General features: G+C 39.8%; 1 protein-coding gene across 1 annotated transcript in view; it reads right to left on the bottom strand.

Annotated features, from left to right (window-relative positions):
* Positions 1-24,002, bottom strand: part of LOC136693778 (zinc finger protein 420-like) — a 215,209-nt gene that overhangs the window by 185,298 nt on the left and 5,909 nt on the right. Inside the window, exons 3-4 of the mRNA XM_066666933.1 lie at positions 21,407-22,484; positions 4,106-5,159 (exon numbers count right to left, since the gene is read on the bottom strand). Coding sequence (XP_066523030.1) covers positions 4,106-5,159; positions 21,407-22,443 — 2,091 coding nt within the window. The 5' untranslated portion in view covers positions 22,444-22,484. The remainder of the gene's footprint in view (positions 1-4,105; positions 5,160-21,406; positions 22,485-24,002) is intronic.

Below are 24,002 nucleotides of genomic sequence, written 5' to 3'. Positions count from 1 at the left end.
TTTGGTAATGTATGTCAAAAATGGTCGGTAAAGGTGGATCTACTCGATTCCACCTTAACTGAGTTAGGAGTTAGGGGAAAACATTACCTCAGAGTCCTGGGGCCACTTTGGTAATGTATGTTAAAAAACCGCTTGTTAAGGTGGATCTACCCCGGTCCACATTAAAAGTGGACTTCCACCTTGAGAGCCATTGAAAACCACTTGCATTACCAAACTGGCCCCATGACTCTGAGGTAATGTTTTCCCCTAACCCCCTAACCTGCCTAACGTCCGGCACGCCCATAGAGACAAAAAACACTGAATAAACACAGAACACAACAGCATTAAGGAGAACACAGATACATTTAAAAACATTGAATAAACTCAGAACACAACAGCATTAACATTAACAACTTTGACTTGTATTATACTGGAGCATAATTTAGTCTAACATTGTTTTGAAATTAATATTACAAATCACAGATGTGTTCTGAGCACATAAACAGACCCATTCCAAAAAATTTAAATATCATGGAAAAGTTTATTATTTTCTATGATTACTTTCTGTTAGGTAGTGAAAGAACCGTTCCCACGGGACTGAGTGGAAGGACAGGAAACTGGGTCCACCAATCAAGGATCACTCCAAACTCCAAAATTATTTTCACCCCAAGCGCTTAACTTTATTTTATTTACTCCAAACACAAAAATAAAAAAAGAGAAATAAATAAAAAGATCATACAAAAATAAAACAATAGGCCTATTTTCTTAGAGTACCACACACTGACTTCACAGCAATCAGTAAATTAAGGTTTGCCTAGCCCTCGAGGACAGCTCTTTCCAGCTCTCCCTAATGACTCTCCTTCTCTCCCCTTTATAGGTTTCGACACCGCCCCTTAATTAACTTGAGCCAACCCATTCTCCACATTCAGGTAGTACCTCATTAAAACTAATTTCCATTATCCTCATACCTAAGATCTAATTCCTAAAAATAAACATACGTACGACATATATTTAATCTTACCGGTAAGTATACTCAATCTCATTCCAACTGTTCCCTTCTTTCCTCTACAGGTACCATACTAGATCACCTATCCCCCTTTTTCTAGTCAACCAAGGGCCCTTCGGTTTCTAAAAAAAAAGGAAGTTGGATGGACCTCTCCTCCTCTAACCACGCTACCTGAGGGACAAGCAGAAATAGGTAAACACTTAAAACATATACATTTTTAACACAAGATCTACTACGTGTTACAGATTTAGTGATGAGGCAGGCCTTCACCTCATCACACTTTCAAAAAGTTAAACTTTCATAGATTATAGATTCAGGGCCCAGAATTTAAACGATTTCAAGTATTTATTTATTTTCACATAATTTGGGCTTCCAGCTCATAAAACCCACGAAAACAGGATTTCAAAAAAATTTAATACTGTGGAGAAATCAGCCCAAATTTTGCAATGCTTGAATGTTTTAAACTGAGTGTGACATACTAATCATCTACTAAACTCTAAGCACCTGCGCAGATTTACCCATGTGTCTTTAAATTGCTTCAGTTTGGTTTAATATGGGGAAGATTGCAGACATCACAACTGGCCAGAAGACCAACATTAATACCCTCCATGGGATTGGTAAGCCACAAAAGTTCATATCTAAGGAGGCTGGCTGTTCACAGAGTGTTGTATCCAAGCATACCAATGGAAAGTCTAGGGGAAGGACAAAATGTGGCAGGAGAAGATGCACCAGCAAAAGTGATGACTGTTGGCTTCAGTGGTTTATCAAAAAGAGAAGGTTCAAGAATCTGGCAGAGATCCAGATAGAGTGGAATGAGGCAGGAGTCACAGCTTTAAAAACCACCACATTCAGACACATCCGGGAGATGGGCTACAACTGTCGGGTTCCTCGGGTCAAGCCACTTCTGAACCTGAACCAACAAGGAGAAGAAGGGCTGGACCGTTGGCCAATGGTCCAAGGGGATTGTTTTCCAATGAAAGTAAAGTGTGTCTTTAATTCGGGAATCAAGGTCCAAGGGTTTGGAGGAAGACGAGTGAGGAAAAGGACCCAAACTGCTTGAGGTCTAATATGAAATATCCAGTCAGTCATGATTTGGGGTGCAATGTCTGGTGCAGGTGTTGGTAAAGTCTGCTTTCTTAAATCCAAGGTCACTGCAACAGTCTACCAGAATGTAGACTTAGAGGACTTCATGATTCCTTCTGCTGAAGATCTGTATGAAGATGCAGATTTCATGCCCATGCCGCCAGAAGCACCAAAGCCTGGTTTGATGCCCATGCCATCACAGTGCTTGACTGGCTAACCAACTCGCTGGACCTAAACTCCATTGAGAATCTATGGGTTATTCTCAAGAGGAAAATGAGGGCCGCCAGACCCCACAACAAAGAAATGCTGACAGCAAGGAAATCTGGGCTTCCATAACTCTCAGGCAATGCCACAGGCTGATTGCCTCAATGCCACGTCGCATCAAGGCAGTAATGAAAGCAAAGGGTTTCCCAACCAAGTACTGAAGATTGACATATCGTTTTTAAAGTACCACATTTTTATTGATTTGATGTGATCCTAATTTCTTTTTTTCTGCAAAAATTGAGTAGTAGTTTGGGCTGATTTCTCCACAGTATTCAAATTTCTTGAAATCCTGTTTTCGTGGGTCTTATGAGCTGGAAGCCCAAATTATGTGAAAATAAACAAATAAATACTTGAAATCGTTTCAATTGTGGGCCCTGCATCTGTAATCTATTCATGTTTAATTTTTGAATGAAATTATGGAAATGAATCAACTTTTCAATGATATTCTAATATTTTGGAATGGGCCTGTACCTCGAAAAGACCAGATAATTTTGACCATTTACATTGAGTGGTCTTGGCTCCCCAAGCTAGCTGTTTTTACCACTCTTCCAGCGCATCAGTCGTTACCCTGTCAATGCAGCTACAGTTTACCTCAGAAAGAAAGCATCCTGTAAAAACTTTGTGCTGCTGAAATAGTTACAAAAGAAAGCAAATCACTTCGTGCGAATCACAAGCAGTGCTTCATTGTCCCAGGGTATAACAGCAGCAGACTGAAGAAAAGGAAGCAGTGCCAAGTGAATAGACACTGCAAGCAAAATAAAACTCAAGACTATTTGTGACAAATGTCATGAAGCAGATTGTGGGGTCTGTACACAGCAGGTCAAAGTTACACGCGTTGACTGAGAGTAGTCTAACTGCACATCAGACCGCATGAAACGCACAAAATGAAAGTGAATACAGATGACATTTACCTTATAACCTACTAAATATGTTGCTATTTTTAATGAATATTTAATGTAATTTCAAGCACTAAATATGATTTAATCTTATTTTTGTTATGACCATTTTTACCATTCTAGGCATTTAGCTTGCATTTTAGCCATTTAAACACTATGGATAATAAAGCTTTCAACTTGTGTAAAACATATGTAAGTACAACATAGTATTTACAAGCAATTTTTTATTATTCTTTTTTTTATTTCACAGAAAAGCTCATTTAGATGTAAAACATATCCATATATGGCAATAATATATTAATTAATGCTGCACAGTGATGAACAGGCTTGGCCTTCATGACAATCAGAATGAGGAAAACGGTCTGTCTGGGTGTGTGCTGAGGTCCTGGTAGCACAGGCATGGCTCCTGCACTCAGTGAGACTGATTGCTCCACCTACACTGATTGCACCTATGAGGAGTGGTGATGATGGAGGCAGCCATCAGGACTGTCCCTGCCCCAGCTCAAGTCCCCATTCCCAGCTGCACTCCAGAGCGTCCCAATGCCCCTGCAGAACCTCCTCAGAGTTCGTTGTCTGTCTCGGTCTGACATTCTGCAACTAGGTCTGACTGTGACAACATGAGAGTCTGTCAACTCCACACTGTACTCATGTACACATTTATGAGAACAATAGTAGGGAAGAAGAGGAGCTGCTGTATCTGACACCAGTGGGAGGTAGAATAAAAATGTAATGTCCTCTGGTAGTCCTGTGATCTGCTGCAACCCATAAGTTTCTTGTAAATGGAGGACTTACAGCTCGTCTCTCAAGGCTATCTCCCATAGCACACTGTCAAAGTGTTTGCAGTCTGTTCTGGGTAAATGCAGTTATGTTTCCACACAGAACTCTGTTGAATAAAGGTCTTCCCACACTCTAAGCAGTGATACGGTTTCTCTCCTGTGTGAATGCGCTGGTGTTTTTTGAGACTACCCTGTTCAGTAAAACTCTTCCCACACTCTGAACAGTGATATGGTTTCTCTCCTGCGTGAATGCGCTGGTGTATTTGGAGACTACTCTGGTGTGTAAAGCTCTTCACACACTCTGAACAGTGATACGGTTTTTCTCCTGTGTGAATGCGCTGGTGTATTTTGAGATGAGGCTGTAGAGTAAAACTCTTCCCACACTCTGAACAGTGATACAGTTTCTCTCCTGTGTGAATGCGCTGGTGTATTTGGAGACTACTGTGGTGAGAAAAACTCTTCCCACACTCTGAACAGTGATACGGTTTCTCTCCTGTGTGAATGCGCTGGTGTATTTGGAGATGACCCTGTTGAATAAAACTCTTTCCACATTCTGAACAATAATATGGTTTCTCTCCTGTGTGAATGCGCTGGTGTCTTTGTAGATTACACTGCAGAGCAAAACTCATCCCACACTCTGAACAGTGATACGGTTTCTCTCCTGTGTGAATGCGCTGGTGTCTTTGTAGACTACTCTGTTGAGTAAAACTCTTCCCACACTCTGAACAGTGATACGGTTTCACTCCTGTGTGAATGTGCTGGTGTTTTTGGAGACTACTCTGTTGAGTAAAACTCTTCCCACACTCTGAACAGTGATACAGTTTCTCTTCTGTGTGAATGCGATGGTGATATTGGAGTTTCCACCGTTGAATAAAGCTCTTCCCACACTCTGAACATTGATACGGTTTCTCTCCGGTGTGAATGAGCTGGTGTGTTTGGAGACTACACTGCAGAGCAAAACTCTTCCCACACTCAGAACAGTGATACGGTTTCTCTCCTGTGTGAATCCGCTGGTGGTTTTGGAGATTACCCTGTTGAGTAAAACTCTTCCCACACTCTGAACAGAGATACGGTTTCTCTCCTGTGTGAATGCGCTGATGGTTTTGTAGATTTCTCTTTTTAGTAAAACTCTTCCCACACTCGGAACAATCATAAGTTTTCTCTTTGTGTTTACTTGTCTGAGATTTCCTGTCAAACATGTGAGCGTGGGGAGTATCCAAGGATGTTTCTTGAGTACTGGAGCTTCTGTCTTCCATATCCTCACATTTAATCCCTCCTGATCTCAACATTGTGCTGAATCCCTTTTGGAAAAGTATCTTGACTAATGTGTGGAAAATCTGTGAAACTGTCGTGGACAACAGGAGCCAGAGAAAATATCCAAAGAGATGTTCTTCTGTTCTGGTAGACAAAAAAACAAACAAAGATAAATTAGTTAAATTCACTCTCCCCTGACTCTATTGGTGACCAACATTCTCCTGAATTTTTAATCAGTTCCACCTTAAGTAATGTAACTGAAACAAGTGTTACTAAGTGTTACTAAGTGTTACTAGAGCCGCTAGCGGCTATCTGCGGGTTCAAGCACTAACTGGCTTAATATGGCAGTCAAGTCAAATCTGACAACTCCTGTAGTATGAATTGATCGGGAGAGGATGTATTGACATTTGTGGCTATGGCAAAATTGTTAGACATTGAGCCAAGTAGGTATGTGCAGTGTCAGATTATTTGTAATAAGTGCTTGTGTTTGTGACTTGTGTTCTACAGTCTCTGAGGTGTGTTTGTTTCTGAGTGATGTGTGTGATGTAAGAGGGTCTTTGTGTGAGGTATATAATGTGTGAGCAGTGCTTACTATAAACTTGAATATTACAGGTGTTGGTCATAAAATTAGAATATCATGAAAAAGTTGATTTATTTCCGTAATTCTATTCAAAGAGTTGAACTTGTATATTATACTCATTCATTACTCACAGACTGATATATGTCAAGTGTTTTTCTTTTAATTTGATAATTATAAATGACAATTTATAATTTGAATTTTGTGAAAAGGTTCAATATTGAAGACAACTGGTGCGACACTCTAATCAGTAAATTAACTCAAAACACCTGCATAGGCCTTTAAATGGTCTCTCAGTCTAGTTCTGTAGGCTCCACAATCATGGGGAAGACTGCTGACTTGACAGTTGTCCAAAAGATGACCATTGACACCTTACACCAGCAGAGCAAGACACAAATGGTCATTGCTAAAAATGCTGGCTGTTCACAGAGCTCTGTGTCCAAGCACATTAATAGTAAGGAGAAGGGAAGGAAAAGATGTGGTAGAGGATTGTTAAATAAAACCCATTCACAAATGTCAGGGAGATTCTCAAAGACTGGACTGCAGCTGGAGTCAGTGCTTCAAGAACCACCACACACAGATGTATGCAAGACATGGGTTTCAGCGTCGCATTCCTTGTGTGAACCCACTCTTGAACAAGAGACAGCATCAGAAGCGTGTGGCTTGGGCCAGTGTAAAGTTTCAAAAGTTAGTGATGGTTTGGGTTGCCATGTCATCTGCTCGAGTTGGTCCACTGTGTTTTCTGAGGGCCAAGATCAATGCAGCCTTCTACCAGGATGTTTTAGGGCATTTCATGCTTCCTGCTCTGACCAACTTTATGGAGATGCAGGTTTCATTTTCCAACAGGACTTGGGACTTGCACACAGTGCCAAAGCTACCAGTACCTGGTTTAAGGACCATGGTCTCACTGTTTTAATTGGCCAACAAACTCGCCTGACCTTAACCCCATTGAAAATCTACAGGGTATTTTGAAGAGTAAGATGCAATACGCCAGACCCAACAATGCAGAAGAGCTGAAGGCCACTATCAGAGCAACCTGTGCTCTGGACAGGCCACTATAGAGTAGTTATATATAAATCTAAAATATTTAAATGCAGGTGGGCATTTAAATGCAGGAGGCGGTGTGGGGGAGGAGGTTGCCTCGCACTACAGCCAATCAGAGTGCAGCTCTTGCCTTTTAACATGTCAGGCATTAAATGGGACACTCTGTGAGAAACAAGTATAAACATCAGAAACTCAGTACATCAGAATAAAACACACAATAACAAAGGGTACTATCTGACTGGCGAGGGTAAATGGCCACTTGAAGAGGTATAGGAGATTTTATAATTTTTAATTATGATAAATATTCATATTCATATGGTATGACCATTAACCTTTGCAGGTGAATAGGATCTTAACCTCCATATAGATCAACAAAACAATATTTAGTTTTGTAGTTCTATCTGGTGGTGAAAGAATTTACTACTGTAACATAGTGTTGCTAAACAGTTACAGTCTTTCATGTTAGAACTGTTTAAGGGAGTACTACTCTATGGATATTTTCCTAACATGGACATATGTGGTATCAGTGGAATCCTAAAGACCTGGCCTATAGTAATTATCAATAAAATGTTGAACCTTCATCACTATGTGGCTTACAGGCCCCTCCAAATAATAGAGATCCAGCATGAATTCTAGAAATCACAAATGCACCTATAACTCAAAAAAGCTTTCCCCAAAAATTTCAGAACTGCACATGCTTGTATTAGTATTTTGTATTTGTACAAAATACTAAAAATGCACCTTACATTCATTTTTATGTTTTCAGTGTCATGTTTGAAAATTACAATATTTTGCTGAGCATTGTTTAGTGTGCTTTCTTTGGATAGGTTTCTGCTGTTTAATATTGCCGGGCGGCACGGTGGCGCAGCAGGTAGTGTCGCAGTCACACAGCTCCAGGGGCCTGGAGGTTGTGGGTTCGATTCCCGCTCCGGGTGACTGTTTGTTATTAGTGTGGTGTGTTCTCTCTGTGTCTGCGTGGGTTTCCTCCCACAGTCCAAAAACACACGTTAGTAGGTTTAGTTAGTTAGTTAGTTTAGTTAGTAGGCGACTCAAAAGTGTCCATGTCTGTGTTGCCCTGTGAAGGACTGGCGCCCCCTCCAGGGTGTATTCCTGCCTTGCGCCCAATGATTCCAGGTAGGCTCTGGACCCACCGCGACCCTGAACTGGATAAGCGGTTACAGATAATGAATGAATAAATGTTTAATATTGCCATTTTTACATTTACATCTTGAAAACAAAGAGGATGTATTTTCCCCCTATTTTGGACTGTATAACCTGCATTATACAGTCTGGAACACCACTGTCATGATTCTTTATAGCAAAAGTACTTTATCTACAACTTTGTGATTTTACATGAAAACCTGTCTCTGACGTTTATCTTCAGTAAAACACGGTATAACGAGGTGTAAATATCTTAAACGCATGTATCTTCAGTAAAACATGGTATAAACGGTGTGTAAATATTTTAAACACGTTTATCTTCAGTAAAACACGGTATAAATGAGATGTAAATATCTTAAACGCATGTATGTTCAATAAAACACGGTATAAACGGGGTGTAAATATCGTAAACGCGTTTACCTTCAGTAAAACACAGTAAAAACGGGGTGTAAATATGTTAAACACGTTTATCTTCGGTATAAACGGTGTGTAAATATCTTAAACGCGTTTATCTTCAGTAAAACACGGTATAAACGGGGTGTAAATATCGTAAACGCGTTTACCTTCAGTAAAACACGGTAAAAACGGGGTGTAAATATCTTAAACACGTTTACCTTCAGTAAAACACGGTAAAAACGGGGTGTAATTATGTTAAACACGTTTATCTTCTGTATAAACGGTGTGTAAATATCTTAAACGCGTTTATCTTCAGTAAAACACGGTATAAACGGGGTGTAAATATCGTAAACGCGTTTACCTTCAGTAAAACACGGTAAAAACGGGGTGTAAATATGTTAAACACGTTTATCTTCTGTATAAACGGTGTGTAAATATCTTAAACGCGTTTATCTTCAGTAAAACACGGTAAAAACGGGGTGTAAATATGTTAAACACGTTTATCTTCTGTATAAACGGTGTGTAAATATCTTAAACGCGTTTATCTTCAGTAAAACACGGTATAAACGGGGTGTAAATATCGTAAACGCGTTTACCTTCAGTAAAACACGGTAAAAACGAGGTGTAAATATGTTAAACACGTTTATCTTCGGTATAAACGGTGTGTAAATATTCTAAACGCGTTTATCTTCAGTAAACACGGTATAAACGGGGTGTAAATATTTTAAACACGTTTATCTTCAGTAAAACACGGTATAAATGAGATGTAAATATCTTAAACGCATGTATGTTCAATAAAACACGGTATAAACGGGGTGTAAATATCGTAAACGCGTTTACCTTCAGTAAAACACAGTAAAAACGGGGTGTAAATATGTTAAACACGTTTATCTTCGGTATAAACGGTGTGTAAATATCTTAAACGCGTTTATCTTCAGTAAAACACGGTATAAACGGGGTGTAAATATCGTAAACGCGTTTACCTTCAGTAAAACACGGTAAAAACGGGGTGTAAATATCTTAAACACGTTTACCTTCAGTAAAACACGGTAAAAACGGGGTGTAAATATGTTAAACACGTTTATCTTCTGTATAAACGGTGTGTAAATATCTTAAACGCGTTTATCTTCAGTAAAACACGGTATAAACGGGGTGTAAATATCGTAAACGCGTTTACCTTCAGTAAAACACGGTAAAAACGGGGTGTAAATATGTTAAACACGTTTATCTTCTGTATAAACGGGGTGTAAATATCTTAAACACGTTTACCTTCAGTAAAACACGGTAAAAACGGGGTGTAAATATGTTAAACACGTTTATCTTCTGTATAAACGGGGTGTAAATATCTTAAACACGTTTACCTTCAGTAAAACACGGTAAAAACGGGGTGTAAATATGTTAAACACGTTTATCTTCTGTATAAACGGTGTGTAAATATCTTAAACACGTTTATCTTCAGTAAAACACGGTATAAACGGGGTGTAAATATCTTAAACACGTTTATCTTCGGTATAAACGGTGTGTAAATACCTTAAACACAAATTTACCTTCGGTAAAAACAGGTCTTGATTTCTCTGACACAGTTCTTCTTCTGCTTCCCTCTCAGACTCACTCTCCGCTCCACAACACCCGCCCCCTCAACACACGATTGGCTGGAAAATCATAACAGCTAGTATCCTATTGGACAGTTCCCACAACCCCGCTCACAACCAACCCCGCGATCTTATGACGTCAGATGCCACGCATGGGTTTAGTCCTGTATCCGAAACTGTGCCTTATTCACTACATAGTGCACTATTTTAAGGTAGTGTCCCAGAATCGTTCACTACACTCCTAACACCCCATGAGACGAGGGCATCAAGGGGAAGCAGAAGTTAACTGAAGAAGTACATCACTCCTTATGTGGGTGACTAAAAATAATGAGATTTTAAATCTATAATCAGAAACCCTTCGTTCCACTGTTGTCAGTTTTTTTGCTGGATACACAAATGCCATATAATGTGTGAATAAATATGAGTAGTGTAGTAGATATGTCCTACGTTAGAAATGCAGCTCAAAGTGCTTTAGAGATCAGACTTAGAGTAAAAAATAAAAACAAAAAGAGAGTGGATCTGTAAAACCCAGCAGGAAATACAAGTCATTTAAAAATATGAAGAATTTAAAAGTACAGGATCAAAACATAATGAAAGACAAAGCAGATCACTACTGTGCCTGTGTTTCCTTGTCTTCTTGCACTATTTTATTTGTTTCAGGAGTCTAATGAGTGAAGTTCAGTCCTGTCTTGGAGTATTTGAAGGTAAACAGAGTCTGCTGTTCCCCTACAATCAGAGAGCTCTAGAACAGGATCGATTTTACACAGCAGGAAAACTGGTAGCTTGGTCCATTACGCACGGAGACCCAGGCTTTAAAGCTCTTCATCCCACATTATACATCCTCTGTTAAGAGTGTCACTTTAAAATCTGAAGTAATATGGTTTGAGAAGTTCTGTATTAGTAAACAAACAATGTGTTGGTCCAATCAGCAGAGAAAGAGTCACTGCTGACTTCTGAGGATCTTCTGGTGCTGATTCGATGCCCCCACTGGGTTTTTCCTAAAAAAGCGGAAGCAGATGGATGCAGAAGAATTCCTTATCCATCAACTTGTTCAATGGTGCTCTTCTGGCCAAGGGGTGTACAGGATGAGGCAGATCTTGAAGACTTGCTACTGAAGCAGTAAAAGATTCAATGGGGTTTGGAAAAGTTTAGGTTTGATGTCTGTGCCCTTGCGTCTGTCAAATAAACATAGCAGAAAAAATAAGGGAATTTGTGTATAAAATTAAATCTGGTGCATCATAAGAGATGGTGTTTTCCCTGTCTCTGTTTCCCTATCTGCCTAATGACTACATTTAGAGAGACAGTGCAGAACCCAGTGAAAGCCTGTTACAACAGACACCTAGCCACAGCACGGTCTGTGTTGAAGAGGACATTTGGCATGATGAAGAGCCAGTGGAGGTAAATGGGATAACAAGTCTAAATAGTTCACATTTTAGATGCAACCATTCCAGATATTACTATTGAAAGCTGTAGTTTGACTTGTGAAAAGAAAAGAAAAGAAACACTGTGCACCAGTGCTGGTGTCCTGTTGTGTGTTCCTGCACAATCTGTGCCTCTACAGCGGTGTGTGACACTGTGGAGCCAGTATAAGACGACCATGAAGATGAAGATGTGGAAAGTGAAGGTGGAGCGGCTGAAGAACAAGCAGCAGTAGTACAAACAGGAGACACCTTCACGATACCATATGTACCAGTGTAGTCCTAATGAGCTTACCACTGAAGAACAGGGTGAAAGGGGGTAATGTATGCAGAGCAACAGGTGAACTACAGTTTGTAAAAGTAGAATTAAAAATTGCTGCTAAATGTTCAGTGGAGCTGAGAGATGGACACTGAGTGTAGAGACAAATATGTGGTCATAATATTCTGATACGACTGCACATGTTACATTATACACAAGGAATCACGTCTCTGCAGACATATAAACAATAAACTAGCATTTTGTTCTAGACGATATGAAAGAATAAACATGTAGTCATCACATAGTTAGCTTCAATAGACGGGATTAGTTTTACATTAGTTTTAGGAGTAATGTCATTTTTCCAGAAGACGTCAGTAATGTTTATAATGAATTTGCACTGGATAAGAAATCACAGTGAAAATAACAGAGATGGGAGGGGCTACTGAATTCACGCACTGCCGTCACACAGTGTGGATCAGACACAGCAGAGCTACTGCATGTTTGGTGTTGCACCTCCCGGTGAACAACGCCTTGTTGGCTGAACACCACTTGATAAGATAACCTTGTGGAGGGGGCCAGTAACACTTCTGGACAACTGTCAAGTCAGCAGTTTTCCCCATGATTGTGGAGCCTACTGTACCAGACTAAGGGACTATTTTAAAAGCTTACGAAACCTTTGCAGGTGTTGTGTGTTGATGATTCTAATTTCTGACATAATAACCTTTGGTTTTCACTGGCTGTAAGCTATAACCATGAACATTAAATAAAATAAACACTTAAAATACATCTGTTTGTAATGTATCAATATGAGTTTTACTTATGAACTGAATTAATGAAATAAATTCTAATTAAATTTACTGATTAAATTCGCCTGTGTTTACTACAAACACCACATACTCACCACACACTACACAATCACCACACACTACACAAGCACAGCACAATCATCACACACTGCACAAACACTATACACCACACTACACAAACACAACACAATCACCACAATAAACTATTTTTTTTTAATGTAGCCCAAAAACCCCACATACAATGGTTGACAAGTTATTAAAATATATTTAAAACATAAGAAAAAAAATAACAAGACAGCATTAGAAATATCTAAGGAACATCCTGAACTTTGTACCATAGACGAACTGTGAAAGTCAAAAGGGGCCTGGGAAATTATTCTCTCTTCTATGCAACACAGTTTAAAAAACACAAAAAAATATTAACAAAATGAAAAGAAAAACAATAAACCATTACAGTGCACAAATGTTTGCTCTAAACAGCCTAATTACAGGGGATTCTTGCCCTGGCAGTTCAAAAACTACAGTCAACATCTGCCCCACTCAAGCACACTGTTGCTGGATATTGGAGATCAAATACAGAAAATGTTTGAAGCAAACGTCCACTGCTCTCAGGAGTGTCCTCTGCTCCAGAGCTTCTCCATTGAGAATTATGAAAACTTGAGAACAATGATTGTCGTCCCTGTTATGGTAATATCTAAGTATCACCAGGAAGGAAGATTGATGCTCAAAGAATTCTTAGGAGAAATCAAAGAATAAAGACACGGAGTCAAGAATTCTCTCCAATCTCTAGGTTACTGAACAATTTCATGCAGTGTTTATAGGACCCCAGTCACGTACACCGAATGGTCATGTGCCCCTTCTGCATGTACACCATCATGTGTATTACATCATGTCTCATTCCATCAACCCAGACATTCCCTTAATTGGTATTATTTGCCATGCATATATTCATTATCTCCCATTTTATTACTGTCAGCAACAGGGTTGCAGACGGTGGGGGGGCTAGGTTCACGATGTACAGGATATTCTTCAACTCATTGACTCTCAACTGCCCTTTTCCATTCTATCTCTGGACCTAGTTCCCCATTCTAAACCACATCATTACCTCTAGGCCTACATCTTTAATCGAGTGAGATTTAATCAAGACTAATAAATACAATTACTCCCTGAATATACTGTGTCATTAGTTGTCATTAATCATTTATCATTGGTGTTAATCTGCATTTTCCCCTCACAGTCCCCAAGCATCAGAACAAACAGAAAATGTCTGTTGTCCTGAATGAAGGAATGAATGGATGAACACCACAAAGTAACCCACATATGGAATTCCGGGGGAATCCAACATTTTATAAATTGTTAATTAAAATTTAAAATGCACAAAAGAGGTAAGAATAAAAGTCACACACAAATATGCCCTAAGGCTAAAGCCATCAAGTGGCACTGTTTCATCTGTTACACGTACTGTTTTATATGATATATATTCTTGAGTCAGTGTGACTGGATACCATGACACAATGTGATCTTAGCACAAGAAGATGTGTGTTTGGTAGATTGTGTCTTTGTTATAACAATGCTTCTTGGCAATAATTCTGGAGCCTGTTAATGACCCTTTTAAATGGTGCCACATTTGTAAGGAACATGCTTTTGTGGGATGAGCAGTAGAACTGAGTATGTGGGGCTTATTTTTGCTTTTGCTATTGACACTTATTTTGAGCTTCTGGTTCCCCCAGGTGCTGATCAGCAGCATATAGGTTTAAAATAGGTTTCATATATTACATCTTACATGTTGCAGCAGTTATATTCCTGTGCATTTCTATTACACGTTAAAGGCAACTTCATAGATTCAATGAACACATTTCTGTGTAAATATGTTGATTATGGCACATTCAAAAGTCAAAATCAAAGTCAAAGTGAACTTTATTGTCATTTAGACAACACACAGCATTCCGAGATTCCGGTTCTCTAACCTCCAATGTACTATGCAAAATAAGACAATACGTAATTTAAATAGACATACTCACATCAACTATAGACAATACAACTACACAGAATAAGGCACTATATCTATGAAATTAAATAATAGCAGCAAGTAATGCCAGTGTGTATAAATAAACAGGTATACGCATTGAATGTAATATACATATGAAGCAGAAAAATATTGCACATGAATATTGTACATCAGGTATATAAATGAATGTAGGTGTGTTATACGTCACAGCAGTGGTGGATGGTGGTCTTTCAAGAAGGGGAAGCTCATTTGCGGCTTACATCATAAAGTGTGTTGGTTTATTTATACATAAATTCTACCCTCCGTTCCTTTTCAAGAAAATGATCTGTGACCCTGTCGTACCAACAAGGCGTCTTTTCCAGGGACTTGACTAGTGTCCTCTCAATGGCCAGCAGAGCTAGGCTGCTTAAACGGCCTTGGCCCATGTGAAGTGTGTCCGCCTGTGAGTGCTTTGTGACTGTGGAGGGGCTCAGCAGCACCCGCTGGACAGAAACTGCAATAGAAGTCAGAAAGAGTGATAGAAGTCAGTCTCTAAACACAAGCAGCCACAAAAAACCCACCTGAAATAGAAGCTCGATTTGTCGCTAGTCGTTTTTAACAAAGAAAACGCCGCCAAGAGGATTAAGTCTCCGGTTCAACTCAAAACAGAATGAAAATGTAATGCTCCCACGGATCTCTACACCAAAGGATCGCCGATTCGCTCATTTTGCTGTCAATCAAAAAGGGATTCAGCCTCAGACAGATCATACAATCATCATTCAGAAGCTGAGCGTCCGGGCCAGCTGAGGCCAGCCCACTGCCCCATAGACCCCCAGAGACACTGAGCATCCGATGGGCGGGACAAAGCCCAGCATTTATCCAATCACTCGTCTCATTTCGCTGCTTCGCTATTGAATTCTGTGGACGCTCAGCGTCCGCTCTGTTTAAGTCAATGAGGCTTTGATTGAGAGGATTGAGAGGAAAGCCGCGTTTTATCAGTGATAAGAAGCTGATTCTGAACAAAAGTTGAGCGCGTTGTAGTGCACATTTATTCAATGACATGTACACACAACAGAATATATTTGATCACTTATTTTTTGACATTTTAGGGGAAGCTGAGCTTCCCTTGCAGTCTTAGAGCAATCGCCTATGCGTCACAGGTATGTCACTTCCGGCTGACCGGTCGTGTGCTCGATTTGAAATTGTTTGCTGTTTGTCGCTGTTTATCTTCACTTCTGCCAAACGGTTTGAGGTGCTCAGCTCCTGGCCTTCACCTGCTCCGGCACTGAGGACTAAACAGGACTGTGTTCTTATTATAGGAGATTCAATAGTTAGACATTTAAAAGTGCCGGGCATAAAGAGTAATACAACTGTGTCTTGTCTCCCAAGCACACGTGTCCTGGACGTTGCCGCAGCGAGATCCTGAAGGAGCACTACCGTTCGCTTCTGGATACCACTCGGAAGAAGACGGACGCTAGGATCATCGTCTCTGGCCCCCCTGCCCACCTACCATCGAGGACGCAAGGCATTTAGCAGGCTCTTCTGGCTCCACTCCTGGATTGGTGGGGCACTGTCAGCGTGGACTACGTCGACAACTGGGAGTGCTTTTGTGAGCGTCCGGTCCTGTATCGTTGGGATGGGCTTCATCCAAGACACCTAGGATCCGTAGTTCTCTCTGAGAACATTAAGGTGGTTCTGCACCAGAACTGACTGGTCATTCCCAGTCACATTAGTCAGGTAGGTGGACAGGATAGCGAGTAGGTAAGTAATATTAAAGTTCCTAATGTTCCACCGGACCATCTCTCAGCTGTTAGTATGATGAGTAGCATGTCCATATCTATCTCTAGTAACACAATGTAACAAGTCCCTTCAGGTCCACACACTAAGCTGCACACTAAGGCCTACATAATCTAGTAAGAATTAATCAAGATTAATTAATACAATTACTTCCCTGAATATATTGTGTCATTAATATAAATCATTAACCATTACTCATTGGGGTTAATCTGCATTTTCCCATCACATTCCTCCCCTTTTATGATTTAAAAAACATATATGAAAACTTTTAATCATAATATTGTTAAAAGAAAATGCAAAAGATTAGTTTTGTCTCTTGCTCTTGTGGGAGGCGGTCGCATTTTCTCCTTCTCTGCTCCTTATCTTTCCTGCTCGCTTCTCTGGTCTTGTCTACCCTCAGAGTCTCTCTAATGCTGCTCTTCGAATTAAAATTAGAAATGGAATTGATCAGCTGGTCTCTCAACGCCATTGACACCATCTTCTCAAGGAGAAGCTTGGGCACGGGGGAGCCTACCTGCCCTGATGGAATGACACTGGCTGGATATGCCATGAACCGATGCGAGAAGTGGCACCTGGTATGTCTGGTGCCTCTCTCCATTGAGGACATTGAAGATGTATACCTATTTGAATTTTAATAATAAAATTGAGAATATTAGACAACAAACTCAAGCCACAGGATTAAATCCGACCTGGCTGCCACCCGATGTGACTGATATAAAACATAATGTAACTGTAAAAGAAAGACTTGAAACCTTTTACCCACTCCCACAATTAGAACTAGAGAAAATTATCCTCTCCGCAAACTGTACAACTCGCACACTTGATGCAATTCCCACAAAGTTGCTCAAAAAAGTACTATCAGCTATTATTGATCCTCTTTTAACTATAGTAAACTCATCCCTTAGTCTGGTCAAAGCTTTTAAACTAGCAGTTATTAAACCTATGATCAAGAAACCAAATCTTGATGCTAGTACACTGTCTAATTACAGGCCTATTTCTAATTTGCCATTTCTGTCCAAGATCTTAGAAAGAGCTGTTGCCCAACAACTTAGTTCATATCTACATAAGAATCATATATATGAAAAATTCCAATCTGGATTCAGGCAACATCATAGTACAGAGACAGCTCTAGTCAAGATAACAAATGATCTTCTTCTTGCCTCTGATCAAGGCCACGTATCCCTGTTGGTGCTTCTTGACCTAAGCGCAGCCTTCGATACAATAGACCACAATATTCTCATAGAAAGGTTAGAAAACATGGTTAGAATCACAGGGACAGCCCTATTATGGTTCAAATCTTACTTAACGGAACGTTATCAATTTGTAAAAGTAAACAATCTAAATTCAAATTATTCTAAAGTAAGATTTGGAAATCCACAAGGCTCTATTTTAGGACCATTATTATTTACATTATACATGTTACCACTAGGCACCGTTATAAGAAACCATGACATTAACTTTCACTGTTACGCAGATGACACACAATTGTATATTTCAGCCAAGCCCGATGACAAACACAGATTAAAGAATATAGAGGACTGTGTAAAAGACGTGAAAGGCTGGATGTTGCGTAACTTCCTCCTTCTAAACAGCAACAAAACAGAGGTCCTGCTTTTGGGTCCAAAAGTGGCAAGAAATAAATTATCAGATTTAATTTTAAATCTCGCTGACTTTCCAGTTAAACCTGGTTCAGCAGCAAAAAATCTTGGTGTCATAATTGACCCGGATTTATCATTTGATCAACACATAGGCAGTTAACACTAGGACAGCTTTTTTACATCTTCGCAATATTGCTAAGATTAGAAATGTCTTATCCCTTCAGGACGCAGAAACATTAGTACATGCCTTTATTACTTCAAGGCTTGACTACTGTAACGCACTACTGTCAGGATGCACCAGCAGCAATTTAAGAAAACTTCAACTAGTTCAAAATGCTGCAGCTAGGGTCCTAAAACTAGAATATTTGAACATATTAGCCCACTTCTTTCATCACTTCATTGGCTGCCTGTTAAATTCCACATTGACTACAAAATTTTGTTATTAACATATAAAGCTCTACATGGGCTTGCTCCTGAATATCTTCAAGATACAATTTCCTATTATGAGCCTCCACGTTCACTCAGATCACAGAATACTGGATTTTTAATTGTTCCCAGAATTCAGAAGGCCTCAGCTGGGGGAAGAGCCTTTTCTTATAAAGCCCCCAAACTCTGGAATGATCTTCCAGAAAATGTTCGGGACTCAGACACAGTCGCAATCTTCAAATCTAGGCTAAAAACTCATTTGTTTAGTTCATCTTTTGGTAGCTGATGCTCCCCCATAGATAAAGGCGGCAGATCCGGGGGGTCCATGGACACAGGGAATTATAGTAAACTGAGACGCTGGTGCTGTCGTCCCGCCGCTTCTCGCAATCACTCAGGTTTGTTGACGGTGGAGCGGAGGGATGCCAGTGTTTCAGGATGCTCCCGTGTCTGCGTGTACTCCTGGTTCTCTCCTTTTAGTTAAAGCTGTCATAGTCAGATCTGCCGGAGTCATTAGCCACACTCTGGAAATTTTCATATTTTCTACTTTACAAACACAAAACAGTTCAAAACTAATTCCATCCTTTTACATCTTTCCGAGTAAACAACTGCCCACCTTTCTGTCTGGACACTGATGGATGACTCCTCCTACTTGAGATCCTCCTCCATGCTTCAGATCAGCTGCCCACGCTCCAGCAACCACCAAGTGCCTTGAAGCTGTCCCTACACTGAAGTTCTCACGGACTACTAACTATTATCACCAGCAGATTGACCAGAGAAGGATGGGTCACCCCTTGTGAGCCTTGGTTCCTCCCAAGGTTTCTTCCTCAGCTGGGGGAGTTTTTCCTTGCCACTGTCGCCCCTGGCTTGCTCACTTGAGGGTTTTACATTTGTTTTTTACATTTCATGTCAAATCTTTGTCTTACTGGAATTCTGTGAAGCTGCTTTGTGACAACATCAGTTGTGAAAAGCGCTATATAAATAAATTTGATTTGGTTTGAATTTATGATCGTGGGCTTTCTGCTGATTGGATTAGGCGGTGCCCTGGTTTATCTGAAAATTAAAAGAGTTGAGTCAGTTGTAAACAGCCCAAGGAATCTGACCAACATGATTGATGGGATGGGCAGAGCCGTTGGTGCACAGACTGGGACAGTGAGTAGAAGCGTCTTTGGGTACATGTGGAAGCAGTGCAATTTTCTGACAAGCTCAGGCACATAAATAAAACATCACAACCTGATAAATGATCTACTTTCTGCTTTACTACCATCTCAGATTGCAGTTGTTATATGCATGGCAAACACCTCAGCAGATAATTTTGTCAGCAAAGGAAATGCTTTTGAAGACCATGTAGCTAAAAACACAGCTTGCACTACCCCGGTTGCCGCCATTCAATTTTCTGTGACAGGCCAAGAGAAACCAACCCTGCGGGATATTCAGTCCACCACCTCCAGAACAGAACAAGCTCAATGGTCTAAATTGGGGTGTACTAAGCAAAATGATGTATGGGTCCACAGTTCCACGAACAAAAAACATACATGAAAGGGCTGATTGCTATTGTTCATGGAAGATTTCACATGAGCAAAGGGGGGATTATAGGGATGATAGCCAAACAACCGTTATAGCAGTCAGTGATAATTAATTGTGTGATTAATAATTATTTATTTAGCTAAGCTCCATGGTTGGGAGCCATTAAGTAACACGTAATGTCTTTAACTGTACAGTCTCAGCTTGGACAAATAGGCTATAATGCTGAGCGACTTTACACATAATATAGCAGAAATAGCTAGAATTATTATTAATGAATTATGCTCATTGACCCGCTGTAGGTTCTTGGCTCCAAAATCTGACCCAAAAGTAATAATTCAGTACAAGAAAGGTGCGCACACGAAGAAATAACCAAGGACTGGTTTTATCACGCAACTGAATTATTAAATGTAATATCAAATAATTAATGTTGAATATACACTCATATAATGAAATGGATTGCAGTTACATGAGGGAGCAGGGAGACTTATATATGAGGGTTTTCTTTATGATAACTAACCTAAATTCTAAAAAGCCTATAGTTTATCCCAGCAAAGCATTCAGCACCAATCTCCTGAGCTATGAAAGAAGTTAACCAGTGACCTTAGTTATCCCTGTAGAGGGGTGGAGATGGCTTTCAGGACTTCACAGACTAACTGGGCTTTCTTCTCACAGACACTGGCCTTGAAAAATTTCACCTCTTCTTCCATTTGGCTTTTGGTCAAAGACACAGCCTTGAACATGACGACCACTCTGTAGGAGCAGGTGGCATTCTGAGGGGCATGTGGGATTCTCCTTTACTACTGATCTTCCTGCTTGAGAGAGACACGTCCATACATGTCTCTCTTGGGTCTTTGCTCAGAGACACCACCTCAGAAGATGATCATACTGGGGGAGGAAGTGACCTTCTCCTTCGTCACAGATCCTGTGGCTCTTATCACCACTTTGAGGGTCTGAGGTTTATTTCATGTTCGGGGCATTGAGCTTTGCTGGATTTAAACTATAGCTTTCTAATATTTCTACTAGAAATAAAGATAAAACTTTTGATGGAATTTCTGGACACTCTTAGCTGAGCTTCCTGACTGGAAGCAGATTAACCCTTTTGTGAATCTAAACTCCTCCTTCATTCCATTCCTCTTCTTTCCTTCTCTGTTCTGGGTTTGTTCTGCCTGGGCTGAAATGTTGAAGAGCTGGAGAGTGAGAGCCAAGCCTGGTTCCTACATAAGTTCATACAAAAACATAATTTTAAAGCAGTTTCAAACCAATGGGAATTAAGGTTTGAGAAGATCTTGAATAAGCAGTTTTAACAGACAGCATAAGTTGAACCTTGGAGTGTCCCTGCCATCACAAAACAATTCTCAGACTTTGAGACAAACTTCAGGGTCTTCTGGAAAATAGAGGAAGCTCAATATCCATAAATAATACAATCCAATACATTAATTAAATCAAAATCTTTGAAGATATTCCCTCACTCAGTGCTACTGCTTCTGTCCTGGATGAATGCAGTGATGGTTCCGGACAGAACTCTGACGAGTAAAACCCTTCCCACACTCTGAACAGTGATATAGTTTCTCTCCTGTGTGAAAGCGCTGGTGTGTTTTGAGATTACTCTGACAAGTAAAACTCTTCCCACACTCTGAACAGTGATACGGTTTCTCTCCTGTGTGAATGCGCTGGTGTATTTGGAGACTATTCTGGTGATTAAAACTCCTCCCACACTCTGAACAGTCATACAGTTTCTCTCCTGTGTGAATGCGCTGGTGTGTTTTGAGATTACTCTGGTGAGTAAAACTCTTCCCACACTCTGAACAGTGATACGGTTTCTCTCCTGTGTGAATGCGCTGATGCCTTTGGAGATTATTCTGGTTGTTAAAACTCATCCCACACTCTGAACAGTGATACGGTTTCTCTCCTGTGTGAATGCGCTGGTGCCTTTGGAGACTATTCTGGTGAGTAAAACTCATCCCACACTCTGAACAGTGATACGGTTTCTCTCCTGTGTGAATGCGCTGGTGTATTTGGAGACTACTCTGTCCAGTAAAACTCTTCTCACACTCTGAACAGTGATACGGTTTCTCCCCTGTGTGAATGCGCTGGTGTATTTTGAGACTACTCTGTCCAGTAAAACTCTTCACACACTCTGAACAGTGATACGGTTTCTCCCCTGTGTGAATGCGCTGATGTGTTTGGAGACTACCCTGTTGAGTAAAACTCTTCCCACACTCTGAACAGTGATACGGTTTCTCTCCTGTGTGAATGCGCTGGTGTGTTTTGAGATTATTCTGGTGACTAAAACTCTTCCCACACTCTGAACAGTGATACGGTTTCTCTCCTGTGTGAATGCGCTGGTGTGTTTGTAGATTTCGCTGTTTAGTAAAACTCTTTCCACACTCTGAACAATCATACGTTTTCTGTTTGTGATTCCTTGTCTGAGATTTCCTGTCAGATGTTTGAGTGTGGGGAGTATCCAAGGATGTTTCCTGAGTACTGGAGCCTCTGTCTTCCATATCCTCACATTTAATCCCTCCTGATCTCAACATCATGTTATATTCCTCTTGGAAATGTTTCTTGATTGATGTGTGGAAAATCTGTGGAACTGTCATGGACAACTGGAGCCAGAGGAAATATCCAAAGAGATGTTCTTCTGTCCAGGAAGACAAAGAAGAATGAGATAAATTAGTTAAATTTGCTCTCTCCTGGCAACCATTATTCTCCCAGATTTGTAGTCAGTTCCACCTTAAATAATGTAACAAACAGCAAAAATAAGTCAGTGTTACCATCTTATGGCGCAGGAATAGAACAACATGCTTGTCTGTTTTCATGTTTTTGAAGGTCTATGGGTTATGGACAGAGAAGCTGACTTTCCATCAGAAAATAAAAGATGTGCGTCACAGAAACACCTTCACGCACGAATAAGTTTACTTTTTCCCCGAGAAGCACACTGGTTGACCTAGATTAGTATTTTTGCAATCTGAGTTTTGTCGAGAATTCATGTGTTCTAAATATTTCACCACCTCAAATTTTAAGGTTTATCAAATGACAATACAAAAATAATTCAGATCTAATATATTCAGACAAATATAATTCAAATATTAAAAATTCAGACAAATAAATTTCAGATATTCAAAATTCAGTCAAATATAATTAAAATATTTAAAATTCTCTGGTTTGTTGCTGATAAGGTCATGGCCATTAGGTCCAGTATTAAGCCTGTGACGTGCATCTCAAATGTTAGTATGAATAAATTTTAGTTTTCCTCTCAAGATACAAACATTTCCTTCTAAGGGACACAGACAAAGACCAAATGGAGTTTAAGACGTTCCAATGTGATGTACACACTGTGCATGTATGGACAATACAATACACTTCAGAACAAAGACACAAACATAGACAATGGAAAGTTAATCAAAGAAATAAAAGAGCCAATGACAGGATAAGACAGGAAATACAGCAACACATAGTGACATAAACACTCCTCTTAGATTTCCATGCACTCTCTCCCAATTAAAATTGCTCTCTGCGCATACCATCTCTCTCCATATCTCAACCGCACCTCTCACATTTTCACTTTTTCAGTGTCATGTTTGAAATCATATTTTGCTGAACACTGTTTATTGTGCTTTGTATGGATTAGTTTCTGCTGTTTAATGTTGTCATTGTTAGATTTACATCTTGAAAACAAAGGGGATGTATTTTTCCCCTCTTTTGGACTGTATAACCTGCATTTTTTTTTAAAACTGATGTCATCACCAAAACATTAGGTCATTACCAGAACACCACTGTGATTACCGCCATGATACTTACTTTAAAGAAAATGTAGTTTTAAAATGTTTTATCTACAATTGTGCTTTTTACATGAAAAACCTAAAGAAAAATTAATTCAACCATCAAAAAAATAAATGATATACAAACCAGATTCCAAAAAAGTTGGGACACTAAACAAATTGTAAATAAAAACTGAATGCAATGATGTAGAGGTGCCAACATCTAATATTATATTCAGAATAGAACACAAATCACAGATCTCAGTTTAAACTGAGAGAATGTATCATTTTAAGGGAAAAATATGTTGTTTCAAAAATTCATGGTGTCCACAAATCCCCAAAAAGTTGGGACAAAGCCATTTTTTACCACTGTGTGGCATCCCCCCTTCTTCTTACAA

The sequence above is a fragment of the Hoplias malabaricus genome, chromosome 4, assembly GCF_029633855.1.
Source record: "Hoplias malabaricus isolate fHopMal1 chromosome 4, fHopMal1.hap1, whole genome shotgun sequence".
NCBI lineage: Eukaryota > Metazoa > Chordata > Actinopteri > Characiformes > Erythrinidae > Hoplias > Hoplias malabaricus.
This window is presented reverse-complemented; position numbering and strand designations above follow the sequence as displayed.